Source organism: Vulpes lagopus, chromosome X, assembly GCF_018345385.1.
Source record: "Vulpes lagopus strain Blue_001 chromosome X, ASM1834538v1, whole genome shotgun sequence".
Classification (NCBI taxonomy): Eukaryota; Metazoa; Chordata; class Mammalia; order Carnivora; family Canidae; genus Vulpes; species Vulpes lagopus.
Genome location: NC_054848.1, coordinates 50374536 through 50401276, shown reverse-complemented (window position 1 = coordinate 50401276; position 26741 = coordinate 50374536). Strand labels below are relative to the sequence as shown.

The 26741-nt window shown below is 40.6% G+C and overlaps 1 protein-coding gene and 1 long non-coding RNA gene across 5 annotated transcripts in view; one reads left to right on the top strand and one right to left on the bottom strand.

Moving 5' to 3' along the window:
* Nucleotides 1-16805, top strand: part of VSIG4 (V-set and immunoglobulin domain containing 4) — a 43496-nt gene extending 26691 nt beyond the window's left edge. For 2 of the 4 annotated variants that reach the window (XM_041740299.1, XM_041740296.1), the window contains 4 exons: nucleotides 8245-8307; nucleotides 8840-8917; nucleotides 11869-11973; nucleotides 15706-16324. In XM_041740299.1, coding sequence (XP_041596233.1) covers nucleotides 8245-8307; nucleotides 8840-8917; nucleotides 11869-11973; nucleotides 15706-15758 — 299 coding nt within the window. In that variant the 3' untranslated portion in view covers nucleotides 15759-16324. Of the gene's footprint in view, nucleotides 1-8244; nucleotides 8308-8839; nucleotides 8918-11868; nucleotides 11974-13396; nucleotides 13641-15705; nucleotides 16325-16367 lie in introns of those variants that run through there. The other 2 variants (XM_041740297.1, XM_041740298.1) reach the window with 2 other exon arrangements.
* A 1168-nt stretch (nucleotides 16806-17973) lies between these two features.
* LOC121483111 lies at nucleotides 17974-21244 on the bottom strand. Its single transcript, XR_005985694.1, has 3 exons — nucleotides 21105-21244; nucleotides 19907-20147; nucleotides 17974-18293 (listed from the first exon to the last, which is right to left on the bottom strand). It is a non-coding gene; the product is annotated as an uncharacterized LOC121483111 (long non-coding RNA).
* Between the last annotated feature and the right edge of the window lie 5497 nt (nucleotides 21245-26741).

Below are 26741 nucleotides of genomic sequence, written 5' to 3'. Positions count from 1 at the left end.
TTCAGCTATGATTTGTTCAAATTCATATTCTGGACCTCTGTCCCATTGGGTGCCCTCGGGAACCCTGATTAAATGTAGATTTTTCTTCCTCCTGCTGTTACTTATTTCCCTTAATCTATCCTCATGATCTTCTATTTGTTTGTCTCTTTTTTCCTCAGTTTCCCTCTTTGCCATCAACTTGTCTCCTATGTCACTCTCTCGTTCTTCCACCTCGTTAACCCTCGTCATTAGGACCTCCAGTTTGGGTTGCATCTCATTTAATTGATTTTTAATTTTGGACTGATTAGATCTAAATTCTGCAGTCATGAAGTCTCTTGAGTCCTTCATGCCTTTTTCTAGAGCCACCAGTAGCTTTATACTAGTGCTTCTGAATTGGCTTTCTGACATTGAGTTGTATCCCAAATTTTGTAACTCTGTGGGATAGAGGACTGTTTCTGATTCTTTCGAGGTGAGGTTTTCCTTCTAGTCATTTTGCTCAATGCATAGTGGCGAAAAACAAGTTGTATTGGAAAAAGGAATAAAAGAGAGAAGAGAAAGTAGGAAAGTAAAAAAGAAAAAAGAAAAAAGAAAAAAGAAGACTAGGAAGAGAAAAAAAGAAAAAGAAGAAAAAAAAGGAAAAAAAGGTGGGGGGCAAACAGAAATCAAAAAACAAACAAAAAAAACGGGGGGGAGTATCCTCTGATTCTGTATACTGTAAATCTTTCTACTTCCCCTGGAACTTTCCAGTACTGCTTGGTCAATAATTTGGTTTTTCCTGTCTGTCTAGCTGGTCTTCTGGGGGAGGGGCCTGCTGTGCTGATTTTCAGGTGTTAGCATTTGAGAGAGCTCCTCAGCCCTCTGCCTGGTGCAGGGCTCAGTGAAAGATGTTTAAGCTGTTTATCCTGTGAGGTCACTGTGAGACTCAGTGTGGGTATTTTATCCTGTGAGGCCCCAGGAGGAACAACAACAGTGGCGGCGGTCAGCTCTCCAGCCCTAGATTCAGCTCCTGCAGTAACTATGGAGCTCTCAGTCTGCAGGGGGCTAGATGCTCCGGGGGTGGGGCCACTGATCTGCTCAGCTTGGGGCAGGAATGTCGTTGCTGTCCTGTGCCCTCCTGGATTCTGCCTGTCCCGGGGGAGCACCGGATCTTGGGCTGTGTCCCCAGTGTCCTGTGCTTCCGGGCCTGCGCTGCTGGAATTGCGCTCCTGGCAGCACAGCCTCCTCTGCGTGGAGCCTCCACCAAGCCACCTCCGAGCTGCTCCCAGGGCCGCGCAGCCCCCTCCGTGGGACGACTCTGCCCAGCCCCTCAGAGCTGCTCCCGGGTCTAGCCATGCGCAGGCTGTAGCCCTTTAGGGAGCTGGGCCGTGGGGTGTGGCGTGCTCTCCCTGGGGCGCAGGTGCTCTGTTAGTGTCCCAGGGAGCCTGAGGGCATCCCTGCCCTCCTGGGATCCTGCTCTAACTCTCTGGGAGTGCCTTTCTGCCCGGGAAGATTGGTGAAGCTCCTGCTTCTCCGGGACGGGGCTCTCCTGTCCTGGGGGCACTCGCCCCGGCCTTAGCCCGGCTCCTTGCGGGGCCCCTCCCCCTTGGATGCCTTTTGTTCCCCCCCCCCCCGTCTTCCTACCTTGATAGCGTGAACTCTTCTCACTGTAGCATTCTAGCTGTTCTCTCTTTAAGTCTCAGGCTGAATTCTTAGATTTTCAGGATGATTTGAAGGTTATCTAGTAATTTGGTGGGGACAGGTGACTTGGGGACCCTACTCTTCCGCCATCTTGCCCTGCCCCTCTAGTGTTCAGAATCTTTAGTTTCCTCTTTGTCCTGGAAACTTTTTTTTTTTTTAATGATAGTCACAGAGAGAGAGAGAGAGAGAGAGAGAGGCAGAGACACAGGCAGAGGGAGAAGCAGGCCCATGCACCGGGAGCCTGACGTGGGATCCCACGTCTCCAGGATCGCGCCCTGGGCCAAAGGCAGGCGCTAAACCGCTGCACCACCCAGGGATCCCTGTCCTGGAAACTTTTTATCTCTCTTTCTATTCTGAATGACAGCCTTTCTGGATAAAGTATTCTTGGTTGCATATTTTTTTCCATTTAGTCCCTTGAATTTATCATGCTGGCTCTTTCTGGCCTGCCACATCTCTGTGGACAGTTCTGCTGCCACCCTTGTGTTTCTGCCCTTGTAGATTAAAGACCTCTTGTTCCAAGCTGCTTTCCGGATTTGATCTTTATCTTTGAAATTTGCAAGCTTCATTATCATAAGTCAAGGTGTTAGCTTATTTTTACTAATTTTGGGTAGATTCTTTTTGCCTTTGGGACTTGAATGCTTGTTTCCTTCCTCAGATTAGGTAAATTCCCAGCTATAATTTGTTTAAATAAGCCTTCTGTCCCTCTCTCTGTCTCTTCATCTTCTATGACCCCTATTTCACTTTATGGAATCACTGAGTTCTCTAAGTCTCTCTTCATGATCCAGTATTTGTCTTTCTCTCTTCTTTCCAGGTTCATTATTTTCCATCATTCTATCTTCTATAATACTGACTCTCCGGCCTTGTTTATTCTTGCTGTTAGAGCCTCCATTTGTGACTTCATTTCAGTAATAGCATTTTTAATTTCAGCTTGACTAGGTTTTAATTCTTTTATTTCTTCTGTTAGGGATTCTTTAGTGTCTTCTATGTTTTCTTTTTCAAGCTCGGCTATTATATTTATAATCATTGTTTTATTTTTTAAGATTTTATTTATTTATTCATGAGCGACTGTACAGAGAAAGAGAGAGAGAGAGAGGAGAGAGGCAGAAACACAGGCAGATGGAGAAGCAGGCTCCATGCAAGGAGCCCAATGTGGGACTTGACACCTCCCTCCCCCCCAGACTCCAGGATCAAGCCCTGAGCCAAAGGCAGACACTTAACCACTGAGTGAGCCACCCAGGCATCCCTATAATCACTGTTTTAAATTCTAGTTCAGGGATGCCTGGGTAGCTCAGTGGTTGAGCCTCTGCCTTCCGCTCAGGGCGTGATCCCAGAGTCCAGGATTGAGTCCCGCACTGGGCTCCTTGCAGGGAGCCTGCTTTTCCCTCTGCCTATGTCTCTGCCCCTCTCTCTCTTTCTCTCATGAATAAATAAATACAATGTTTAAAAACATAAATAAATTCTAGTTCAGATATCTTGCTCATATCCATATGGATTAAGTCCCTGGCAGTGAGTACTGCCTTCTGTTCTTTCTTTTGGGATGAATTTCTTCATCTCATCATTTTGTCCAGAAAAGAATAGAAGAAAAGGGAGAAAAGACAGCAATAAGAACAATAGGGAAAAAAACAGAAAACAAAACAAAACAAAATTTTAAAAAACCAAACCAGAAACAAAACAGAAGAAAACAAAAAACTAGATCCTGGGTGTGTTTTGGTCTGCTTGTTAAGAGAAACTAGGTCCCAATGTAGGAAAGAAAGAAAAACATATATACACAAAAATAAAATAAAATCAAAGAAAGGAAACAAAATTAATATATATAAAACATATATAATTTTAAAAGAATAAAAAATAGAAATAATAAGAAAATAGCTGAAAATAACACTGAAAGACTAAACAATTTTAAGTAACTCATGAATGCTATATTCTGTTTTCATCAAGAGCTGAAGTTTTGCAGTTGTCCATGATTCATAAGCTTGTTGCTAGCCAGTTGTTCCTGCTGGTCTTCTGTGGGAGGCACCTGTTGAGCTGATCCTCAGGTGCCTTTGCTGTTGTTTTGGAAACATTCCTTCATTCCCAGGAGGCTGGGCTCAGAGTCAGTAGTTCCAATTTCCACTATGTGGTACTGTTTTGCTCCCTGAATGCTTTCATCACAGATAGGAGGGATGAAAATGATGGTACCCCACTCTCTAAGCCAGAAGCTGAAAATTCAAGGATCCTGATATTCAGTAAGCCCTAACAGAGAAGCAGTCTATCACCCCTGTCTCTCTGGCTTCTGTCTGAATTCTGTATTCACCCAGCCTGTGACTGAGTGTTTTTATCTGAAGCACATGACTCAGTTTCAAGATTCTGAATTTTATAGACTCCTGCAGTGTGGACTCATGCTGTTCCTCCTGGTGGAGGGAAGGGGATCTTTCCACATCTCTGCCTTTTGCTGGACCCCTGCCAGGAGAGTAGTGGATTTACTGTGCAACAGTTTGCAGTTTATGGCAACACCTCACAGAAAGCCAGCACATCGACATGTTTTTAGCTGGCTTCCCCACTCTTATACCTGGGGACTTTGCTGTACTCAGGCACCCCTGTTCTTATTATAATCCTGGAAATCCTGAGACAGTGCTTTCCCACCTGGGATTCCATCCTGCTTCACCACCTAAGCAGCTTTAAGCCAGGGACATCCCCCACTGTATCAGAATTCTAAAAGTTCTGATTTTGTGTTCCACTGCTAATAATACTTTGAAGTAGCCTCCTTAAGCCAGCTTCCTTCCCTCCATCATATCCTCAGATATATTACCCTGGATTCAAATCTCTGCACCCCCTACCTTCCAAAAAGTGGTCACTTTCCTTTTGGAAGAATTGCAACATTTCTTATCTCAGATCTCTGATAGATTTCTCAGGTGTTCAGAATGATTTTATAACTATCTAGCTGAATTCCAGGGACTAGAGAATTTTAGGACTATTCTTCCACTATCTTAACTTTACCCACACCTCAACTTACATTTATTTTGATTAGATCCCTGGCCATTATCTCTTCCAGTTATTATTATTATTATTATTATTATTATTATTATTTTGGAATGAGTTCCTCCATCTTGGCATTTTGTTTAAACCTCTGTTTACTGTGTGTTAGGAAAAGCTGTTATGTTTCCTGCTCTTGAAAATAATGATTATATTAAGAAGTGGTCATATACTGTTCAGAGCATGGTGCTTTAGGAAGGTTTTTTATTTTTATTTTTATTTTTAGATTCTGTGCTCCACTCTTCTGTTGGCTACTCTTTCTTTCTGATCAGTTTTCTTGCAGTTTCTTCTTGCTTGCAGTGTGGAGTGTTTGGACATGGTCTGGTGTGTGGCAACTTTTATCTAGTTATGTTTTGTTGTGCTTATTAGGAAAGGCTAGATCTTATTTCCCCTAGAACTGAACTTTGTAGCACTCTATGATCAGTAGACTTGCTGCTGGTCTTCTAGATAAGGGAACTGCTGCGCTGGTTCTCGGCCTATATGTCCTTGTATAGATGCACCTGCAGGGTGCAGTAGGGCAGCGCTCAGTGTAAGCTGTTCCAGCCTCCACTGGGATCACCATGTTGCTCACTGAAGTCTGTCTTTTCTAATGGGCATGGAAAAAATGGTGTCACCTCACTCTTTCATCCACAGAGAAGGGAGTTCACATCTGTTTCTGTTCAGGAAGCTCTCAGAGAAGAGTGAACAATCTTCCTTCTTGTGTCCCCTCTTGTGACTTCACTCTGTCTATGTCTGAGCCACCTGTTACCTGGCTGCACTGTATTCTTGTGTTTTATTTCAGGCATGTGGCTGGGTTTCAAAGCTCCAAGTTTTGGGGACCTGGCACAGTACAGACCTGCACTGATCCTCTGGGGGAAGGTGTCACCATGCTTTGGCTGGTGCTATTTTTTGCTAGAAATGCAGTCACATGACCATGTGGGGCTAGGAGTTTATGGTAAAGCATAACCTAAAGCTCGCTTCCAGGTTAGCAGCCTTCAGCAACTGCCTCTGCTACTATGCTAATTAATGGGGCTGCTCAATAGCACCCACCTTCTCTTTTGTCCCCTGAGAGTCAGTGTCACCTCTCCCAAATGCACTCCAGGAAGGGGAACTCTTTCTCCCCGTGCAACCCAGGGGATCCTCAGACCACGTTGTCTGCTCCTGGGCTTTTGCCCTCCTTCCCCACAGGCACAACCTTGTGTTGTACACCGTATCTTCTTTAACCAGGTAGTGCTGCTATAAACATTGGAGTGCATGTACTTTTTCAAATCATTATTATTTTGTTGGCTTTTAGATAATTACCTCGTAGTTTAATTGCTGGGTCAAAGGAAATTCTATCTTTAACTTTTTGAGAAATCCCCATACTGTTTTCCAGAGTGAGAAATCAGTCATAAATCTTATTGAGAATCTCTTATACATGATGACTTGCTTCTCCCTTGCAGCTTTCAATATTGTTTCATGGCTTTTGCTTTTAATTATGTGTCTTGGTATAATTTTTCCCCTTATTTTCCTACTTGGAGTTCCTTGAACTTCTCATATTTCCAGAATAATGCTTTCATCAAATTGGAGTTTTTTATGTTATTTAAAAATAATATTTTGTCTTTTTCCATCCTCTATTTCTAGGACTTTTATTATGTGTAAATTGGTACACTTGATGGTGTCCCACAGGTCTGTGAGGTGCTGCTCATTTTTCCTCATTCTTTTTCTTTTATGTTTTAGTGGCTAATTTCAACTGTCATCTTTTCAAATTTACTGAGTCTTTCTTTTGCCACTTTAATCAGCTCTAGTAAATTTTTCTCCCTAGTGATTTTTTTTCTTTTGGTGATTTTCCCTTTCAACTCCAGTATTTGTAGATGGTTTCCATTTTTATAATTTGTGTCTCTTTATCAACATTCTCTATTTGGTTTGAATCAGCTTCATTTCTTCAGTTCTTCAAACATGGCTTCCTTTAGGCTTTTGAACATACTTAAAATAATTTATTTAAAATCTTTGTTTAGTGGGATGTCTGGGTGGCTCAGCAGTTGAGCATCTGCCTTTGGCTCAGGTCATGACCCTGGGATCCAGGATCGAGTCCCACATTGGGGTCCCCCACAGGGAGCCTGCTTTTCCCTCTGCTTGTGTCTCAGACTCTCTTTCTGTATGTGTCTCATGAATAAATAAAATCTAATAAATAAATAAATGAAATCTTTGTTTAGTAAGTCTAATACCTGTGCTTCCTCAGAAACAGTTTCTATTTATTGATTTTCTTACCTGTTTATGAGATTTCTAGTTTTCTTGAATATCTCACATTTTTATTGAAAACTAGAGTTTTTTAAATAATATAATGTGACAATTCTGGAAGTTTGATTCTCACGCTTTCTCCAAGGCTTATTGTTGGTATTGCTTGTGTGCTAGTTTCTGTTTATTTGTTTATTGACTTTTCTGAATTAAACCAGTATAGTTTTTTATATTCTTTGTCATAGATGGCCACTGAAGTCTCTACTATATTAGCTTGGTGGTCAGCTAATGATTGAATAGAGATTTCCTTAAATACCTGAAACCAATAAATTTCCCAGTCTTTCCTACAGGGCTCTGTTGCCTGTTGAAATATGTCTTTACACAGGCAGACTTTGTGTCATAACTTTCACTCCCTACTTACACAGAGTCTCAAGGCTAGCCAGAGGTAAAAGCCTATGACCTTCTCATGTCTTAACTGAACATGCACACAGCACTATGCTTGGCAGTGATCTTCTAGATTCTTAGGAATGTGTCAAAGATTTTCAAAGCTCCCATTGACATTTCATTCTTCAGTTTTTCTTTTTAAGTTTTTTGATCAGTCTCTTGTTTCCCTCAACTGTTATCCATTGTCTCAGACAGCTGTGTGACACATATATCTCTCCCCAAGGGAGAGTCTTAGCACCGAGTAACCAGTAAAGACAAGTCTTTTGAGTCAGAAAATCACTGCACAGGTCAAATAATGAGAGTTGTTTGGGAATTAAACTGCTCTACTCATTCAAGGCTACTATTGGCCTGGGGAGGAGTAATGGGGTTAGGGAAACTTAAAATGGCACAAAATTGCCATTATTAACATTAAGGTATTTTTCTTCTAAAAATGTTCCATGAATTGATGCAAACCCTTGGCTATTGTTTTAATTTGGGGGAAAAAGTTGATTTGAAAAATTTTGCCAGTTATTGTATTGCTTTTGTGAGGAAACAAATATCCAGAGGTCATAACTCTACCATTTCCATTGACATTACCCACAGCCACCATCTTTGTAGTATTTTCTAAGTCTCTCTCAAGAAAATTAATAGCTAAATTTCAAAAGTTAGTAAAAACAAAATATGTCTTTCTAATCCATATTGAAAGACCCTCTGGACTCTAGTTACACATTCCTTGGGAGTCTATGAACTCTGGTTTAAGAATCCTACTTTATAGTGATGTGAAGGATGCCTAACTTTTCGGCATCATGAGAAAAGTGTTGAGAGAGGTCCAGGTGTGGACTTGACTGGCATTAACTTACTTATTTTTAGTTGGCTTTCTTACTTGCTAACTTCTGTAGAGCATTCAACTGTTCACTCAAGGCTGCCACAGCCCTTGACTAACCTCGCTTTTCCTTGCAGACTCCTCAAAGCCACTCAAGACTAAGACTGAAGCACCAACAACCATGCAATCTCCCTTGGAAGGTGAGTTTTATTGTGGCTCTGTGGATGCAATAGAGTCCTGAAATGATGCCATGGAAGGCAAAGGAGGAGACTCTATGCCATTATATAGGTAGTAAGAGGTCACTGAGTTCCTCGGAGAAAACACGGCAATAACAGAATGGAAATAAAAGAAAGGTAGCAATGATTAAAAAGTTGTGAAAAATGAAATAATAAATATGTATACTTTTCTTTGTGAAAATTTCTGAACCAAAAGTAAGAAAGTTAGAATACTCATGTTGGAAAAGAGAAAATTCTGACTTCTATTTAGCTCTTAATCTGATTTGCTGTGGGACTTTGGATATGTTGCACTGCCTCCTCCATGGCCTCTTCCCACCACTAACAGTAAGAAACCAAGATACCTCATCTCATAGTACTAATGGTAAATAGATGGCCAGGATTTCTGGAAAGCTCAGCATAGATGCCCAATGAAAGTACTCAAACTTTGCAGTCACCTTATACCTTATAGTTCTTGGCTAGAACAGAGGACTCAGATCCTAATACTTTGTTTTCATAGAAACATCTACAGTGAAATTGATTTGGAAGTGGACCACTGAAGTGGATGTCTACCTTGGGGAGGCCAGTGCAGAGCCAGGTAAGGGAAAGCCAGGATTTCTATCCTTCCCTCTTGGCTCCGAACTTTGCAATTGAAACTTTGCACAATAAACACTATTCTGTGGCTTTTTGACACAATTGTCAAAAGCCCTGGAGATGAGCACAGTGCATGGGATTGAGAGGGAGAGATACAAATTAATTAATGAGCAAAGCCAGAGTGGATTTAAGTGTTAGATGTGTTCTTAGCTGGTTCTCTATTGCCACAGTAATACACCTCACCTCCCAAACACTCTGAACAATAATAGGAATGGGACCATGACCTCAGCCAACTCTCCTGGGAAGATGGGCATTGGACCACGTAAGGGTAATTTCAGGGCCTCATTATTATGTAAGCTCTTAACCAGGGTTCACCAAGCACCTTGCAGCTGATTTTTTATTTCTCCAAGGTTTCAAGGATTCCTAAGTCATGATCTCTAAGATCCAAACCTCAAAGAAAAGCTTTTTTTGTGTCTTATCTGGAACTTATAGTCAGCTTGTATGCACAATCTAGGGCAACACTGATTGTTAAAATAATGAAAAACTTTTATGGTAGTTGATAATTATATGCTTTCATTAATCACTGAGCAACCTACTATCACCTGATCTGCTCTGCCTTATTTCTTAGAACTCTCCAGACCACACATGGTCCTGCAACAAAAGTGTTGATGCCTGATATAGCAGGGGGTCTCTGAGACTCTATGTTTACAGTCAGTATCTGTTTTAATTTTTTGATGCTAAATAATGATGACTAGCACTAATGGTTTCATCCTCTGATTGTGTATCAATAATGGTGGATTTCTTAATGTCCATGTACTTCTCCCCTTCTGATTGCACAGCTTTTTGTCTATCTTTAGGCATAGCCCAAATTTGTTTTGTGGGATACCTTTATATTGCCATCTTCTATAATTCCATACCTCTTGCAGGGCAGCATCCAATGAGACAAGGGAGATTAGAAGATAATTTTTGGAGAGTTGGTTTGATAAAATGAGAAAATAACCTGGGGGAATAAAAATTCTCAGAATCTTGGCTGTGTGCCCTATATCCCCCATCAGTGTTTTTTGTTTGTTTGTTCATTTGTTTTTTCATTTGTTTGTTTTTACTACTTGGATCCATGTACAAAGATTACATAATGTCACAGGGAATCTGGGAGGTTCAGTCAGTTTGGCATCTGCCTTGAGCTCAGGTCATGATCCCAGGGTCCTGGGATCAAACCCCACATCAGGCACCCTTCTTAGCAGGGAGTCTGCTTCTCCCTCTCCCCTGCCGTCACTCATGCTCTTTCTCAAATAAAGAAATAAAATCTTAAATGAAGAGAAAAGATTATATAATGTCTAATATACTTGTAGCTACAGTATCCTGAATTTAGGGGGTGAGACCAGGGGATAGAGATAGGGAAAGGAATTTCACTGTCCTTAGGATTTGTTGTTGCAACTGGCTTTATTTTCACCAGACCCGAAAATATTTTGTCTTAGAAATCTGGAATATTACTTAATCATAAAAAAGAATAATACTTTGTGGTTTGCAAAATCATGGATGGATCTAGAAGGTATCATGCTAAATGAAATAAGTCAGTCAAAGAAAAACAAATACCATATGACTTTACTCATATGTAGAATTTAAGAAATAAAACAAATGTAAAAAGAAAATAAGCAAAAAAAAAGAGTCTCTTATGGTTTGCCTCCCTCTCTGTTTTTATCTTATTTTTCCTTCCCTTCCCCTATGCTCATCTTTTTTGTTTCTTAAATTCCACATGAGTGAAATCATATGGTATTTCTTTCTCTGACTTATTTCGCCTAGCATAATACCTTCTAGTTCCATCCATGTCATTGCAGATGGTAATATTTCATTCTTTTGGATGACTGAGTAATATTATGAGATATTATATATATATATATATATATATATATATATGTATATGTATATCCATTCATCTGTCAATGAACATCTGAGATATTTCCACATTTTGGCTATTGTGGACATTGCTACTATAAACATTAGGGAGAATGTGCCCCTTTGAATCACTATGTTTGTATCCTTTGGATAAATACCTAGAAGTGCAATTGCTGGGTCAAGGGTATTTTATCTTTAACCTTTGAGGAACCTCCATGTTTTTCAGAGTGGTTGCACCAGTTTCCATTCTCAACACCAGTGTAAGATGCTTCCCCAAGGGGAAATAAATGTTTTTCCTAGAAGCAATTGACCAGAATATCAATAAGGTAGAATTTTTGTGAAGCGGGAAGTCAAGGGACTACTTTCTCTTAAGAGTAGGTGAAAAGCTCTATTCATGGCCCCAAGGAAAGCATGGAGGACTAGTTCAAATGCCCAGGCCAATTAGCCATCAATTAGAGGGTTTGGAAGAATATGTTTATACATGGAGTCTGTAGCCTCTGGAAGTCTTTCTCATAGGTTTAGGGTCTTGTTTGTCTCTCTGGTTAGCTAATAAAGGTATGAGAAAGTTAAAAGTAGAAAAGAAAGAGTTATGGGCTGGTCTGGGCTGGTCCTTGGAATCTCTGTTTCTGAATTCATTTTCTTTTTTTTTTTTTTTAATTAACTTTTATTGGTGTTTAATTTACCAACATACAGAAAAACACCCAGTGCTCATCCCGTCAAGTGTCCACCTCAGTGCCCGTCACCCATTCCCCTCCAACACCCGCCCTCCTCCCCTTCCACCACCCCTAGTTCGTTTCCCCGAGTTAGGAGTCTTTATGTTCTGTCTCCCTTCCTGATATTTCCCAACATTTCTTTTCCCTTCCTTTATATTCCCTTTCACTATTACTCATATTCCCCAAATGAATGAGAACATACACTGTTTGTCCTTCTCCGATTGACTTATTTCACTCAGCATAATACCCTCCAGTTCCATCCACGTTGAAGCAAATGGTGGGTATTTGTCGTTTCTAATTGCTGAGTAATATTCAACCATATACCTCTTGGTCTTGTTTTACCTCCTAGGAAAGGGCCTGCCTGTGTTTTCTATTGTTCTCATCATTTCTCTATGCTGTATTGTGGTCTTCATCATGGCTTATGTCATGGTCTGCCGGAAGACATCTCAACAAGGTGAGTGATGAGTACTATTGAGTGGCTTTTGCTTATTAATTCATTCTGACAATATAGTAAGGCATAATTTCAAAGGGCTCCCAGCCTAGTTTGGGATTGAGGGTAGGTGTGCATGGAGACAGACATGCAAGCCAACAATGACAATATGATTATGGAAGTCTTTTTGTATATTTTTTATTGGAGTTCAATTTGCCAACATATAACATAACACCCAGGCCTCATCCCATCAAGTGCCTCACTCAGTGCCTGTCACCCAGTCACCTCATTCCTCCTGCCCACCTCTCCTTCCACTACCCCTTTTTTGTTTCCCATGTTAGGAGTCTCTCATGTTTTGTCACCCTCTCTGATTTTTCCCACTCATTGTCTCTCCTTTCCCCTTGTAATCCCTTTCACTATGTTTTATATTCCTTGTATGAGTGAAACCATATAATGATTGTCCTTCTCTGATTAATTTACTTCACTCACCATAGTACCCTTCAGTTCCATCCACGTCGAAGCAAATGGTGGGTATTCATCATTTCTAATGGCTGAGTAATATTCCATTATATATATATATATATACCACATCTTCTTTATCGATTCATCTTTTGGTGGATACTGGGGCTCCTTCCACAGTTTGGCTATTGTAGACATTGCTGCTATAAACATTGGGGTGCAGGTGTCCTGTTGCTTCACTGCATCTGTATCTTTGGGGTAAATCCCCAGCAGTGCAATTGCTGGGTCATAGGGTAGTTCTATTTTTAACTCTCTAAGGAACCTCCACACAGTTTTCCAGAGTGGCTGCCCCAGTTCACATTCCCACCAACAGTGCAAGAGGGTTCCCCTTTCTCCACATCCTCTCCAACATTTGTTTCCTGACTTGTTAATTTTCCTCATTCTCACTGGTGTGAGGTGGTATTTCATTATAGTTTTGATTTGTATTTCCCTGATGGCAAGTGATGCGGAGCATTTTCTCATGTGCTTGTTGGCCATGTCTATGTCTTCTTGGGTGAAATTTCTGTTCATGTCTTTTCCCATTTCATGATTGGATTGTTTGTTTCTTTGCTGTTGAGTTTAATACGTTCTTTATAGATCTTGCATACTAGCCCTTTATCTGATATGCCATTTACAAATATGGAAGTTAACTCACAAATTTTTGGTATCCAGCTCAGTACAAAACCATCCCTGTAATGGGTTGTCTAACAAGGATGCAAGAGAAACAAAAGTCACAATTGCCTATTCAGTCCCTGTCTTCTGCATAGCTGCCTTCCCTGCTGCATCTCTCCCTGGATAACCTATCATGTCTTCCCTGCCAACACTGAGGTTTCTAAGAGTGACTGGCTTTGCTTAAAAAGTTACCATATGCACTTTTAAACAAGCCTTCTGGGTCAGGCCTTAGGCCCTTCTGCTATCTCTTCTTCTGCTGCTTCTCTTTAAACACCAGGAGGAAGTTCCCATAGCACTAAGACATAGTCACCATGCCTCCAGATGTCATTCAACTTTGGCCTCTTGCCACCAGAAGACCATAAGGAAACAACTTTGCCAGCTCAAGGGACTAGTTGTGTCCAACATCACTTCCCTTTTTTCAAGGCCAGACAGCTTTTAAGATTTTTATGTAACAGGCCAGGGTTCAGTTTTGCTCCTGAACTGTTAGTCTAGTGCTCTGATATTCTTTTAGTGCTCAATAAATATCTAATCATATCATTCTTGATTGTATTGGTCTTCTCTCAAGTACCTACTAAGTGATTAAAGTGAGACTAGTTGAGATGTTTGGAATTATAAATAAAAACTTTTCATTCTTGGTCTTTTTCTTTCCCACCCATGCCACTTTAAGTTACTTCAGAGATGGGCTCATCTGGGACATAATGAATGTTTGGCAAATTAGTACCCAGCTGCCTTCCATTCCCTCCCTTGTTACCCAGCCAACTACACCTGGATGACTCTCTTAAATCAGTTATGAAGCTGAAAATGAAGGAACCATTCTTATGTTTCAGGAGACTGTGGATGCAGAGATAAAGGGCTCCCTTTCCTTCCAAAGTATGAATATATCACCCTCAAAATTTCTACCTCCTAGAATTGTAAAATCTTTGCAGTAGTTGTATTCATCATAATTTATCTCTATGCCCTGGCCTCTTATTACAATTTTGAGTAGGAGGTCAAAGCAAGGAAGTCTTTTTCCTCAAGCGTAAATGGGAAATAGGAGTGTAGGGGTGTGTGTGTGTGTGTGTCCACTTGTGTGTGTGCATGCATGCATACAGCTTTATTTCAGTCTCTTCTATAAAAACCTTATTTAGGGTGGCTCATGACTACTTCCTTTCCCTCATATAATTCATGTCAAATCAACCTCTTTGCTCTTCACGGAAGCTGTTTGGGTTCCAGTGCGGTCCCAATTTCAGCTCAGTTTCACCAGGAACTTCTCTCCTTTGGTATGATTACAGAAATCAAAACAGTACAAATAAATGAACAAGAAGGAATCCTCTAATTCAACACCACCAACCTGCCAAGTCCATGGTCTAAACCTCAATGTTTTCCTCATGCCCATATGCCAGATTCACATTGTTGGTGAAAGGAGCAACTTGTTTTTCCCCACCCATCATGCTTACAAGCCTCTGAAACAGGGACCCACCGAGTGGAAACTTCAGCTTCCTTCATGAAACAGCTGTGTCCAGACCCCACACCCTCAGGGAAAAAAAATTATCTCTTCCCACTACCCTTAAAGAAAGAAATGACTGGGGTTAGAAAGAGAATCCTAATTACATGTCCACTGGTAAAAGGAGCCCCAATCCCAGGGATATTCCCTTGACAACCCCATAGAACCTATGGACCTCCATGGATTCTCTTGTCTCCAAAGGCTTAGAGATTATTGATTTTAATCCTTCCATATTACACTTGAGGAAATAAAGCCTAGAGAGGAGCAGTAACAGTAAAACATCACACACATCAAGTCAGTGGTAGAACAGAGACCAGAAAACAGGTCTGTGAATTCCTAGGAGCATATTCATTGCAGCAGAAAACTTCTGGGTATCATCTTTGACCAAAAACGAATACTCTTTTCCATATAAGACAAGCCAGGAAGAGAGTCCTAGGTATAGGACTAGCCAAAAGCTACAGTGTTGGCTAAACAAACATGAGAGGAAAACAGCAGATGGCTAGTGAGTGAAAGCTGCAATAGGAGATCCTCAAAAGAAAGAGAAGATATGATGTCCCTCTGTGGCAGTTTCCCAAGTATTGGCCAAGAGATTTCACCACTTTTCCACAGAGAAATATTCATGTTGCTTTCAATTATTTGTTATGTAACATGTCTTAACTAGATGCACCTGTATATTTATCTTGGAGTGTATTAGCTAGATAATTTTCATTAGAACTGATTTCAAAAATTTGTAATGCTGATGCAAATTATATATATATATATATATATATATATATATATATATATATATTTGATAGAATTTAAAATTGATGTTCCAAAATTTGTTTAACAATTTATATTCTCACCAGCAATGTAGGAGATTTCCTCTTTCAGCAGACATAGTACAGTGGGTAAAATCAAACTTCATATCTAACAATTTTATAATTGAGAAATAATTTCATTGTTCAGCCACATTCCACTTATTAGTGACTTTTACTGAATCTATTTATTGATTTTTGGGTATATTATTTTTCTAGGGCTGCCATACAAAGCACCACAAATTAGGTGGCTTAAAACAATAGAAATGAATTTCTCCTGTTCATACACATTTCCAACATTTCTAGGGCCTTGCCACGTTCTGTCTGGAACCTGCAGAGGAATCCTTGCTTCTCCATAACTGTGAGAAATTTGAGGACAAAATTTGAGGTTCCTTGGTTGCAGCTGCAGAACCACCGTCTCTGCCTCCACCCTCTCACGAAGCCTTCCATGTCTCCATCTGAGTGTCTTATTACAAACACACTAGTCAATTGAATTAGGAGGCCACCCCACACTGTCATCATCTCATCTTTACTAATTACATCTTAGCACCCCATTCCCAAATAAGGTCACTTTCTTAAGTTCTGAGTTCTACAACTATAAGGTATTTTCTTTTGGAAGATACAATTTAATCTAGGATATAGGGGAAGAAGAATCCTTTCCAAGATGTTTGTAATTGTTAATTTTTTAAATATTCAACATAGTTGCTTTGCACTGAAATGAAACCTAATAAAATAAACATTAAGACCATAAAAAAGAGATGGCCTATAGGGAAAAAAAATTCCATGATGAGATAGGCATGAGAAATGCTACCTTCTACAGATCTCTATTGGATATTTCTAATACAACATAGAATATTAAAAGCTCTGAAAATCCTGCAATAAAGCACCTGTATTACTTTGAGTTATCAAATAATTCCAAAACATATTTTCCCTCTGTGTCTACTTTTTTTTTTGCCCTTCTTCTCCAGCCCTTGACCCTATTTCTCAGGAGGAAACCCCTCAATCTTGATTCTTACCTCACATATCCTACAGAATTATGATGACTACAGTTTAATTTTCTTCACAAAATTCCTGGACAGCATTTTGACCCAAAACCAAGAATAATGATCTAGTATGAAGTCAATCAATCAGTAAACATTTATTATTTTCTGTACCCAGAATATTGAGCTACATGCTGGAGTGGAGATTGAAAGGGAAGATAGCAATCAAGGAAACATAGTGTTGTCTTCACAATTTAGTGGGGACTTCAAAAATAACCCCTGGAAAAGTCTGCTAACATTTCAAGAGGTGATATTGGGCAATAGGAGAAGGTTCCTCAAAGAGTTAAAAATAGAACTGCCCTACAACCCAGCAATTGGACTTCTGGGGATTTACCCAAAGATACAGACGCAGTGAAACACCAGGACACCTGCACCCCAATGTTTATAGCAGCAATGTCCACAATAGCCAAACTGTTGAAGGAGCCTCGGTGTCCATCAAAAGATGAATGGATAAGGAAGATGTGGTATATGTATACAATGGAATATTACTCAGCTATTAGAAATGACAAATACCCACCATTTGCTTCAACATGGATGGAACTGGTAAGTATTGTGCTGAGTGAAGCAAGTCAATCAGTGAAGGACAAACATTATATGGTCTCTCATTTATTTGGGAATATAAAAAATAGTGAAATGGAATAAAGGGGAAAGGAGAGAAAATGAGTGGGAAATATCAGTGAGGGTGACAGAACATGAGAGACACCTAACTCTGGAAAAAGAACAAGGTGTGGTGGAAAGGGGGTTGGGGTGACTGGGTAATGGGCACTGAGGGGGGCACTTGATGGGATGAGCACTGGGTGTTATGTTATATGTTGGCAAATTGAACTCCAATAAAAAAGAAAAAAAGAAAAAGAAAAGAAAAGAAAAGAAAAGAAAAGAAAAGAAAAGAAAAGAAAAGGACCAAGGCAAGGAGTGTTTGAATGAAAAAGAAGAAAATATAGGTTAAAATATAGGTTAATAAAGGTCCTTGGGGAGGCTGGACTTCGGCTAGGCCAGAATAATGAGAAATAATTGAATAGGCAGAAAACAATGGAGAAAGTATTACCAGAAGGAAAAAAAGACATGAGGACAAGGTAAAAGATAGATAAGTTCAAAATGTGTTTAGAAGCCCAGGCTGAGGGGGATCCCTGGGTGGCTCAGTGGTTTAGCGCCTGTGTTCAGCCCGGGCATGATCCTGGAGTCCCGGGATTGAGTCCCACGTCGGGCTCCCTGCATGGAGCCTGCTTCTCCCTCTGCCTGTGTCTCTGCATCTCTCTCTCTCTCTCTCTCTCTCTCTCTCTCTCTCTCTCTCTCTCATAAATAATTTTTTAAAATTAAAAAAAAAAAGCCCAGGCTGAGTTTCAGGAAAGTGGGTTTCTAAGCTCTGTCATGAAGCTTGTGTAAAAATTTTGGTGTTCTTATTGGGAGACTCTGTAAAAGGAATGTGAATAAAGAAAATATATATCAAAGAGTATTTCCATCCCTGGGTCCTATATACCTTTTCAAGACCATTATATCCCCCTCAGGCTCTGACAATGTAGAAACAGTCCAGGGCTATAGCTTCAAGAGTTGCTTTATTTTTCCCCTGGCAACATCAGGGTACTTCAGTTTCCTCAAAGTCACTGAAAATAACTTATGAGAGCTTAGTTCATGTTTGGCGAGTGATCTTTTATCCAGCTGGCAGTTTATTTGTTGTATCCCAACTCTTCTGGCCTGGAGCTGTTAGGCATGTGCCGCACTTAGGGTATTTGACAAACTGACACTCTTCCACATGGAGTGTCTAACTCAGCTTGTCAAATACACGGAGTGTGGCACTGCAGGAGGCGAGGCCAGGGGTTTCAGTAGGAATGCAAGATCTTCCTGGGAGATGTGGCCCTGGAGGGAAAGAAAGAAAAAGGAGTCACACCTTGAGCCCCAGAGAAACTGCAGAGGCAAGGGACTAGCCTAAATATAATAGGGAAGTGAGCAAAATAAGCATAAGGCTCCCAACCAGAAGATGAATCCTAAGAGAAGGCCCAGTTGGGACTGTAGATGAGGCCCCAGTGCCCAGACAGGGGTCCTCAGGCCTGATAGCTGTGGCATTTCTTGGGGTTCCAAGCTTCAGTGTGTTCCTATATGCAGTAGGGAGAGAATTTGGTCATTGTCCTGCCTCTCTGACCTCAGGAAAGCACCAGGCCCCAGAGTCAGTGTCCATGGCCCCCCTTCCCAACCCTCCCACAGTCTTGTGGCTATAAACATAGACTTTGAGGTTAAACATGGACTTGACTTTGATTCTACCATTAAGTAGCTAGGAAACCTCAGTAAATTATTTCATGTCTCTGAGCTCCAGTTTTCCACATCCACAAAATGGGTATGAGTACCTACCTAATAAGTTATTGTGAAAATAGCATGAGGTAATATATGTAAAGCCTTTAGTTCAGTATTTGACACATAACAAATGTTCAAAAAATTTAAGTTGTGCTACAAAAAGGAAAGCAAGGGCCATTGACAATTGATTTAACAGAGTCAGAACTGATGAAACAGTAATACTTCATGGCCTCAGCCCTGCCTAACTTGGTCTCCCTTGTACTATAAGGACTAAAGAATGACAGCTATAAAATGACTATCATCTATTCTTACCCACTCATATCATAAATGAGAAAATGAAGGTTCATATTGAGGAAGAGAGTTGCTAACAGTTATACAAGTTGTTCACAGTTTGGGCTGTGGTCTATATCATCCCATTGTGCCTTTCAGCTTTCCTCATTGGTTCTTTTACCTCTCTATCCTATATATCTCTCTGATAAAAGGGAGACACATCTATAAGGATGGAAAAAGACAAATGGTAGACTTGACAGTGAGGCACTGGGATCTTTCCACCTACAGCCATTAGGGAAATAAGGAAGCTGCCAGCAGCATGGTTACATCTTGAATTTCTAGAGGAGTTCCCTTGGTAACACCTATATCCTGCTGATAAAAATTCCAGGTTATCTGTGCAAATGCTTCACCCTCCCTACTGTGGCAACTGATCTGTGACAAAGTAGGTGACCTATATTAAATTCTGGCATGACAAGTGTCAAACATTATAAGATTGTCAGGAATAGAAAACCACCCCATGAGGCCAGAATGCCCTGTCTCAGCTAAGACAAGGCAGAGAGACTTGTCTTTTAGGAAAAAAAGAATTTAAAAAACTTAACTCTTTTAGCTGATGAGGGAGTGACATGCTTCTCCAATTTGATATGTAGGAGTGACTTTGACTATAAGGTTGTAAACAGTTTTTCCCATCCCCTCATTTCCCTTACCTATTCAGTCCACCTCAAGTCAACTATAAGTGTGGTTCTTTTGGCCAAAGCAACAATCTTAGTCACCATATATGGTATAGTGGGAAAAATCAGACAAACTTGGATTCTAATGATGCCTTGAGTACCAACTACCCAATCGTAGCTTTGGGTAAGCCTTTCTTTGAGCTTCAGTTGTCTTCTCTGGAAATGGGGACAAAAAAGACTTACCTGGCAGAATTGTTAGGCAAGTGTTCAGTGAGCTCTCCAGAGCTTCCCATATGGCTCAGTCCCTGGAGCTATGGGTGGAGGCCAGCCAAGAAAGCTGATTAATAGAGTTTGAGTTCAGGAAGGCAAGACAGAGAGAACTGGACTGATGCCTTTTATTTCATCATCTTCATTGGCTACCAGCTCCAGTGAGAAGACCTGGATAAACTGGAGATGTCCGCAGCCTCCTGAAAGCCCTTTCTAACTTAATTAAAAAGAGAGAAAAATATGAAGTATCTTAAGATTCCTTCTTAATACACTCAAAGTTGAAGAGCCTTATAGACCGTGTCACCTCAATATTAATAGAAGGAAGTTAGTGCTGAGCTGAAACCAGATAGGTTTTATTTCCACTCTTGATGTTCTAGTCCATGTGTCTTTAAAGAGTGTATATAAGAAAAATAGGTTCAGCTGAAAAAGACTGGTCAGACCCCATAGGAAGAAGATGTAAATATCTACAGAGAGATATTAAGGAATTCTGAAAGCTCTTCTCTTGGTCTGTCATACTACACAAAACATTATTTGTCCCCTGATCTATCCTGGCAGGGTTAGCACAGCAAGCGGCAGGACTTGCCCTGCATCTGATCCAGTTGGGCCTCCTCATACATACAGGAGGAAGTCTGGAATTGTTTGTAGGCATGGTTCATGCCTGCATTCATCCCCACCCAGAGATATTTACTCAGCATCACTCTTATGTCCTGTCTCAACAGGGGGTGTGTGTGACAACTATCAAAATAAGGGATATAAAAACTAAAAGAGTCTCTATGTGCTATCCATCTAATATTTCCCCTCCTCTTCTTTGCAGAAGAGGCCAAAAAGTGAGACTTAGTATGGAAAGACGACTTGCTCAAAGATACATAGTGGGTAAATGGCAAAATCAGGACTGCTACTCAAACTTCCTGACCCCTGAGTCCAGAGCACATGCCACTTCCATGTGACTATCTCCTAAATAGCCTGTTTGAGGAAGACATGTCATCCTCCTTGCTTACTATTAGAAATATTGAGATAAAAAACCAATGGGAACCTTCTTCCCACCCACCCTTGACCCAGGATCCCTGAGGAAAGTACAAGAAGAATGGGGTAGGCAGGTCTAAGCCACCTTTGGTAGCCAGAGACACTGTCCAAGTTTGTAAATCCAAATAGAGAGGACAAATGGATAGTATACCTGTTACTGGAGTGATGCCTTGGTCTCAGAGGAGGCAAAGGTTCCATGGTGATAAGCCAAACTGCAGAGGCCAGAGGTGACTGGGCTTTTTGCCTGGAACAGGAAGGCTGTGTGTTTTGAAGGGCTTTTAGTGTCTTCAAGAGGAAACAGAAATGAGGAAGATAAGACTGAGGTTAGCCAACGGAAATCTGGGTACAAAATGACAAAACAGTGTTGTGAAAGGGTCCACTACTGCAGCAACAGTCCTCACGGTCATGTTCCCTCCAACCCTGCCAACTTGTAGCTAACCTTCTGGTTCTCCAAGCTGCAAAGAGTTGAAATAGAAAACCTCTCACTGTCTCAGGTTCTACCTATGGGCCAGGGAGATGTCTCTGATGTTAATGATGGAATCCTGAGATGTCGCTGTTGAGACATTATCAAATGAAATGCCACATTGTCAAAATTGAGAAACAGATCCTCTGAGAGATGAAAGAAAAAGGCTGATATCAAAAAGTGAATTAGTGGCATAGTTGAAATTTAAATACACTTCTATCAACTCCAAAGCATGGATTCTCTCACTGTCAGTATACCCCCGGTCCTGAAATATCCTTTGTACTTCCCCCTTGACACATCTTCTCACCTGGGACAGCTACATAATTTGCAAGGCCTAGTGAAAAATGAAAGTGAGGGGCCTCCTATTAAAAAATATAGAATTTAAGAATGGTGACAGCAGAACTTTAACCCCTCCTTGTGTGGGGTCTTTTTTTAATATTTTATTTATTTATTCATGAGAGACACAGAGAGAGAGGCAGAGACATAGGCAGAGAGAGTAGCAGTCTCCACGCAGGAAGCCTGACGTGAGACTCGATCCTGGGACTCCAGGATCACGCTGTGGGCCGAAGGCAGATGCTCAACTGCTAGCCACTCAGACATCCTGTGTGGGGTCTTCCTAAGCATGGAGACCTGGGAAATTTTATAGATCACATGGCTACAAAGCTGGCTCTACTGGCACAGCTCTGACCACAGATCATATTTTGGCATCCAGCAGCTTACAAAAAGAAAGAAAGGAGGAAAGTCACATCTATTAATAAGATTACATGCTTTACATGTGTTATCTCATTTAATCATCAACTCTCTGGCATATTCCCATCCCTATGAGAGGATGAAGAAACTGAGGCTCACAGAAGTAAAATGACTTGCCTATAAACACAAAACTAAGAAAAAAAATGGAGAAAACAGAATTTGCACTCAAGTCTTTTTTACTCCAAATTTAAGCATTTTCCACCCTCCCATACTGGCTACAAGGAGAGAAGAAAGTAGTTGACCTTGAAAGGAAAATATGATGCCAGACCCTTAAATGCAATTGTAACTTTGAGACTTCATTAAAAGTGTGAGAAGAAAGTGAGTGACTTCCTAGCACCATGTGTTTGCAATCCTTGGGAAGTTCCCATTTGCAGCCTGGGAGACATTGGATTACCATTATGCAGTGTTCTACATCATGAATCCTGATGACATGGCAGAAAGGAGTGGCAATTTTTCAGTGCTTTTAGGATATACTTGTGATTGCTTTCAAAGATTGTAGTTTTCAAGTTCCAGTCCTTATTCTACATAGCATAAGTAAGACCCTGGGCAGTGCTCAAGCCCTGGTGAATAATCTATCCAAGCTACATACAGTCTTACAAATTCAAGTTTAAGAGAAAAGACTATGTGCAGGGAGCCAGGAGTCTTGTGCTCCAGTCCTAGATACGTTAGCTCTGTTTCCTCCCTTAGCTTTGGTTTTCCATTTAATCAACAGAAACTGGACTAGATGATCTTAGTGGCCTCTCCAACTTAAATATTCCCTGGTGGCTTCTTTATAAACCTCTCTATCCCTGCTCTCCCTCACTGTGGGCTTCCTTGTGGTCACAGGGTCCAGAGACTGTGGGGACAGATTGGGATAGAGATTCAATTGCAGTCACACTACTCTGCAGAAACTTCCTTCTACCAGAATAATTTATTGGTTTAGTCCTTAAGACCGGTTTCCCCAGATATGGCTTCTAGAAAGATTCAGTTCCTTTTTATATTTGGTTTCTGACTAAAGCTTGGGGTGGAGCCAGGATTGCCCTGTGGGCATTTTCCTAGGGAGGGACTCCCTTCTTTCTACTAACTCCACAGAGATTGAATAAATTCATCTGCCCACTCTTTTCTTCCCCTCACCTATCAGTAATCTACTGGATTTTTAACAGAGGCCTTCTGGAGACAATGTTTTTACCTAAAGTACTAATTGATAGTGGTTGCTTTGAACCATATAGTATGTCCATGAAAGAGAGCATTAGGACCCAGGAGGACCTGAAAATCATGCCATCTATGCAAAAGACCTGAATTAGAGTAAAAACATTAGGATCCTCCAAATTACTCTTCACCTCACAAGCTCACAAGCACGAAGCATGCTGGGAAGGGCCCACTGTACAGCAACAGCACACAGGGAACTTTCTTCTAAGTCTGTTGTCCAACCAAAAGACACACAATTCTCTCATTTTGGATGTTTTTTGACTTGGCTAAACCTATTAAGGGGGAAGAGGAAGAAGAGAGTTGGGTGAGGAGAGCTGTTAGTCAGTGCTGGAGTCCCACACTATAGACACATTCATTTATTTACTCAGTACTGGAATAGAAAGAACAACGGAATTTTGAGTCAGAGTCATTGTGTCTTGGACTGTAGGTTTTAGTCTGTGAGTTATAGACCCACCTCTATAAATCATTAATTATATGTCTTTGAAAAATCATGCACAGCCTTCTGGAACCTCAGTCACCACATCATATTTAGGTATTCCTGGGCAGGCACGTACCCAAGGAATTGTGTTTTTCTTCAGTGTGAGATAAGTAATTTGACAGAAGTACAAAGTGATGTCAAAAGAGTGTGACTGTTCCAGGGCAGGGGGTAAGGAGGTAGTTCTTGGAAAAGTAGGATTTTAGCTAGATTTTAAAAGATAGAGAAAATAATTATTCTCATTGTCTCTGAAAAGCTTTCTCTGACGACCCTTCTCCCAGTGAAAATAATTGCTCCCTGCAGTGCTTGCCTCTAGTGTTAAAAACCTGTTCATACTATACTTATGTGTCTATATCTCCCAGGAGACCAAAGCTGCCAAAAGTAGGAATCATGTCTGACCCCTTCCTTTCTTTACAGTGCCAGACATGAGATAGTTACCCCAGAACTTCAAGTTGAATAAATGAATGTGAAAGTGCATTTAGCAAAGAAAGAATCCTTATAGCCCAAGTTACCCACATTCCTTAGCTTACCTTATCTCCATGAAGGCCTCCCTTTAACTTCAAGTTTATTTCCCTGCTCATTTAGTCCCACCTCTTATTGGAAGCCTGTCAAGAAAGGCTCCAAGAACAATTGCAAAGCTAAAGCCACTTCTTGTGCAAGAGGCCAGTATATACACACTCCACCTTAACCCCGGTGGTTCCTTGTACATATGATTGCACCGGAGCTTCCTCTGAAAAGAAATCAAAGGCTGATGCAATCTATAGGGAACCACCTGCCAGGATGGAAAAACTTCATATATACTTGGGCCTGGAGACAGGATATTTACTGTGATGTTCCCCACAAGTCCAGTGACATTGACAAGAAAAGTGACAGCAATTGACCTACCAACTACAGTTCAACTATTCAACAAGGATGTGTGGAACACTTACTGGCTGCAAAGCTCTGTGCTTGGCACCAAGGGGAAAATAAATATACAAAATGCCAGTAATATACAACTAATAGAATATGATGTGAGCTATAAATTTTCTAATAGCTACATTAAAATTTGAAAAATAAATAGGTGAAAGTAATTTTGATAATAGATTTTATTTAACCCAATGCATCCAAAATATTATCTTAACCTATAAGCAATGTAAAAATGTATTAAAGAGATATTTTACATTCTTTGAAATGTAATGTGCATTTTATACTTACAGTACATCACAATTTGGACTAGCCATGTTTGCAGTCCAATTGCCACATGTAGCTAGTAGCTAATTGGACAGCACATGTATAAAATGTGGTCCCTTCCCTCAAGGAATTTACAGCCTAGTCTAGGAGCCAGAATAATAAATAAGTATGTACAAGTAACAGCTACTATAGGGAAGGTGCACGTATGGAAAAAAGAACTTCACCGGAAGTTAAGAGTCTGGGCTACAGTCTTTCCTCTGTCACTGGTTCTTTGTGTTATGTTGAGTAAATCCCCCTCTTTCTATGGGCCTCCATATTTCCATCTCTCCAATGAGACTGGACTAGATTTTTTTCATTGAACAAATATATGTTGAATGTTTTCTAAGTATCAAGGCATGGCACAAGGCACTCAGGATACAGAGATGAACAAGGCACATAACAATGCTTGCTTTCTTGATATTTGCAATGTAGTTGAAAGTAGTTATTAAACAAACAGTTGTGGGTAAATATGACAAGAAAGTGGGAAGAACAGAGAGCTGGGAAAACATGTGACAAGAAAAACATAATCCACCAGGCTTGGATAGGTCAAGTAAACCTCTCAAAAGAAGTAATCTTTGATGGCTGTCTGCAGAATGAGAAGAAGTGAACCACGTGAATAATTGGTGAACTATCATTCCAAGCAGAAGAAGCAGAATATGTAAAGACTCTGTGATGGCAAAGAATGTGTTATATTCCAGGAATACAAGGAGACTCAAGTGGCCTAGAATTAAGTGAGCAAAGGAAAGAATAACTCAAAAGAACAGTAGTAGAGAGGTAAGCAGGGGGCCAAAGTGGGAAACATCTTATAAACTACGTTGAGGGTTCGAAATGTATCCAATGAGTCATGGATAGCCAGAGAAGGTACAGATGATGCAGTGTTCTTTCATCTCTAAGATAAGAAAATAGAAACTAGAACTAGAATGCTAGAACTTGGTTTAGCATTGATTTATTTATTTTTTTTAATTTTTATTTATTTATGATAGTCACAGAGAGATAGAGAGAGAGGTAGAGACACAGGCAGAGGGAGAAGCAGGCTCCATGCACCAGGAGCCCGACGTGGGATTCGATCCCGGGTCTCCAGGATCGCGCCCTGGGCCAAAGGCAGGCGCCAAACCGCTGCGCCACCCAGGGATCCCTAGCATTGATTTAGAAGGCAGTTAATTCCTACATACTTCTCTCTAGGGTTAGTTACCATGACACTTTTCCTTAATGTTCTTGTCCTATATTTGCATATATCTGTTTCTATAGGCTCATCTAAAGAGTGTCAACCACCATAATTTGTATGGCAATAAGTAGTTTAGAATCCCCAATTTATAACCTGAACTTCTCTAACCGAAAAGCAGATGCTATGATGTAGATGGTTAAATGTCTCTTAGTGTTAAAGAATGTCACAACTATGTTAAGTGGGAAATAAAAATATCAAAAATGCTCAAAATGGGCTCTTGCCTGGTTACAAGTATTTCAGGTCATCCTGTGAGACCTTGTGCTATAGTGACAAAAGGATTGAGCTTGCAATTCAAAGACCTGACTTTGAATTACAATTTACCACTTTCCAGCTGTAGGGGCTTAGGTAAATTACTAATATTTTTGACTATCCATTTCCCTATTTCAAAATTGAGGCAAGAAATAGGTACCTCATGGGATTTTAGGAAAGGGATATACCTGAGAACTTTTGTCAAAACTAAATAATACAAGTTAAGAAC